This window comes from Pundamilia nyererei, unplaced genomic scaffold (genome assembly GCF_000239375.1).
Source record: "Pundamilia nyererei isolate P.nyererei 1_Seehausen unplaced genomic scaffold, PunNye1.0 scaffold01193, whole genome shotgun sequence".
Lineage (NCBI taxonomy): Eukaryota > Metazoa > Chordata > Actinopteri > Cichliformes > Cichlidae > Pundamilia > Pundamilia nyererei.
In genome coordinates, this window is record NW_005188594.1 from 1 (window position 1) to 1,277 (window position 1,277).

A 1,277-nucleotide genomic window follows, 5' to 3' on the forward strand; every position below is an offset into this window, starting at 1 on the left:
ATATATAGTCTGTTCATTACTATATTTCATAAACATTTTGCTCTTACTGTTACTTTTACATACTATACTGCTGAGTGACTGTCTGCTGCTCGTCAAATACATTTTATTGCAATGTTGACCCTGTGCTAACTTGCATATGACAAATAAAACTGAAACTGAAACCTGTTGTGGATTCCATTTGCACAACAGCATGTGAAATTGATTGTCCACTTAGGAAGCAACACTGATTGACAGTTTGATTTCACTGAAGTGTGATTGACTTGGAGTTATATAGTGTTCCCTTTATTTTTTTGAGCAGTGTATATAAATAAATTAAAGTAACTAATAAATGAAAGAAAGATGAGTTTGACTTTAAAAGCATGAAAACACACTGCTGTCTTCAGGAAGGCTGCACCAGTAACAGAAAGTCATCTAAATGTGGGTTTAGTTCTGATTTTAGGGACAAGTAAAAAAAATAATAAAATAAAATAAAAACATCTGTCCAGACAACCTGACAGTCAAAAATATAAACTCTGGGACTTAAAAGGAAAATTGTGCTGATTTTGAACATCCTCATCAACATAAACTTACAGATTTAAGAGTCAAAAAGTGTCATAAAGTATGTACCCTTACCTGAGAGTTTCAAGTTTACAGTCAGGACTCTTTAGTCCAACACACAGCAAATCCAATTCTGAATCCTGCAGCTCGTTCCAGCTCAGGTCCAGCTCTCTCAGATGATTGGATGGGGAGCGGAGAATTTCATACAAAGCTTCAAAGCTTCTTTTTGAGAGTTTACAATCTCTCAGCCTGAGGAAGAATAACAATGGAGACATATTCTTTTATTCATCTAGCATTATTAAACATATTTGTTCATAAATTCACTTACAGCACTTTCTTGGAGGCCTTGACCACTGGAAGCAGCTTTAGAAAAGCCTCCTCTGAAGCAGAGTATTTCTTCAGGTCAAACACAGCAAGATCTGATGACAGTAAGACGAAGACAAGAGCCGACCACTGAGAAGGAGACAGTTGATCTGTGTAGAGACTTCCTGATCTCAGGGACTGTTGGATCTCCTCCACTAGAGAATGATCATTCAGTTCATTCAGACAGTGGAACAGATTGATGGTTTTCTCTGTAGACAGTTTCCCACCTAGCTTCGTCTTGATGTACTGAACTGTTTCCTGATTGGTCTGTGAGCTACTTCCCGTCTGTGTCAGCATACATAGGAGATCCTGATTGGTCTGCAGTGAAAGACCCAGGAGGAAGCGGAGGAACAAGTCCAGGTGTCCATTAGGACTCT

At 38.4% G+C, this 1,277-nt stretch overlaps 1 protein-coding gene across 1 annotated transcript in view; it reads right to left on the minus strand.

Moving 5' to 3' along the window:
- Positions 1-612: 612 nt before the first annotated feature.
- The window catches only part of LOC102214234 (uncharacterized), a gene marked incomplete at both ends in the record, with an annotated part of 14,682 nt that continues 14,017 nt past the window's right edge, over positions 613-1,277 (minus strand). The window contains 2 exons of the mRNA XM_013908101.1: positions 613-786; positions 866-1,275. Coding sequence (XP_013763555.1) covers positions 613-786; positions 866-1,275 — 584 coding nt within the window. The remainder of the gene's footprint in view (positions 787-865; positions 1,276-1,277) is intronic.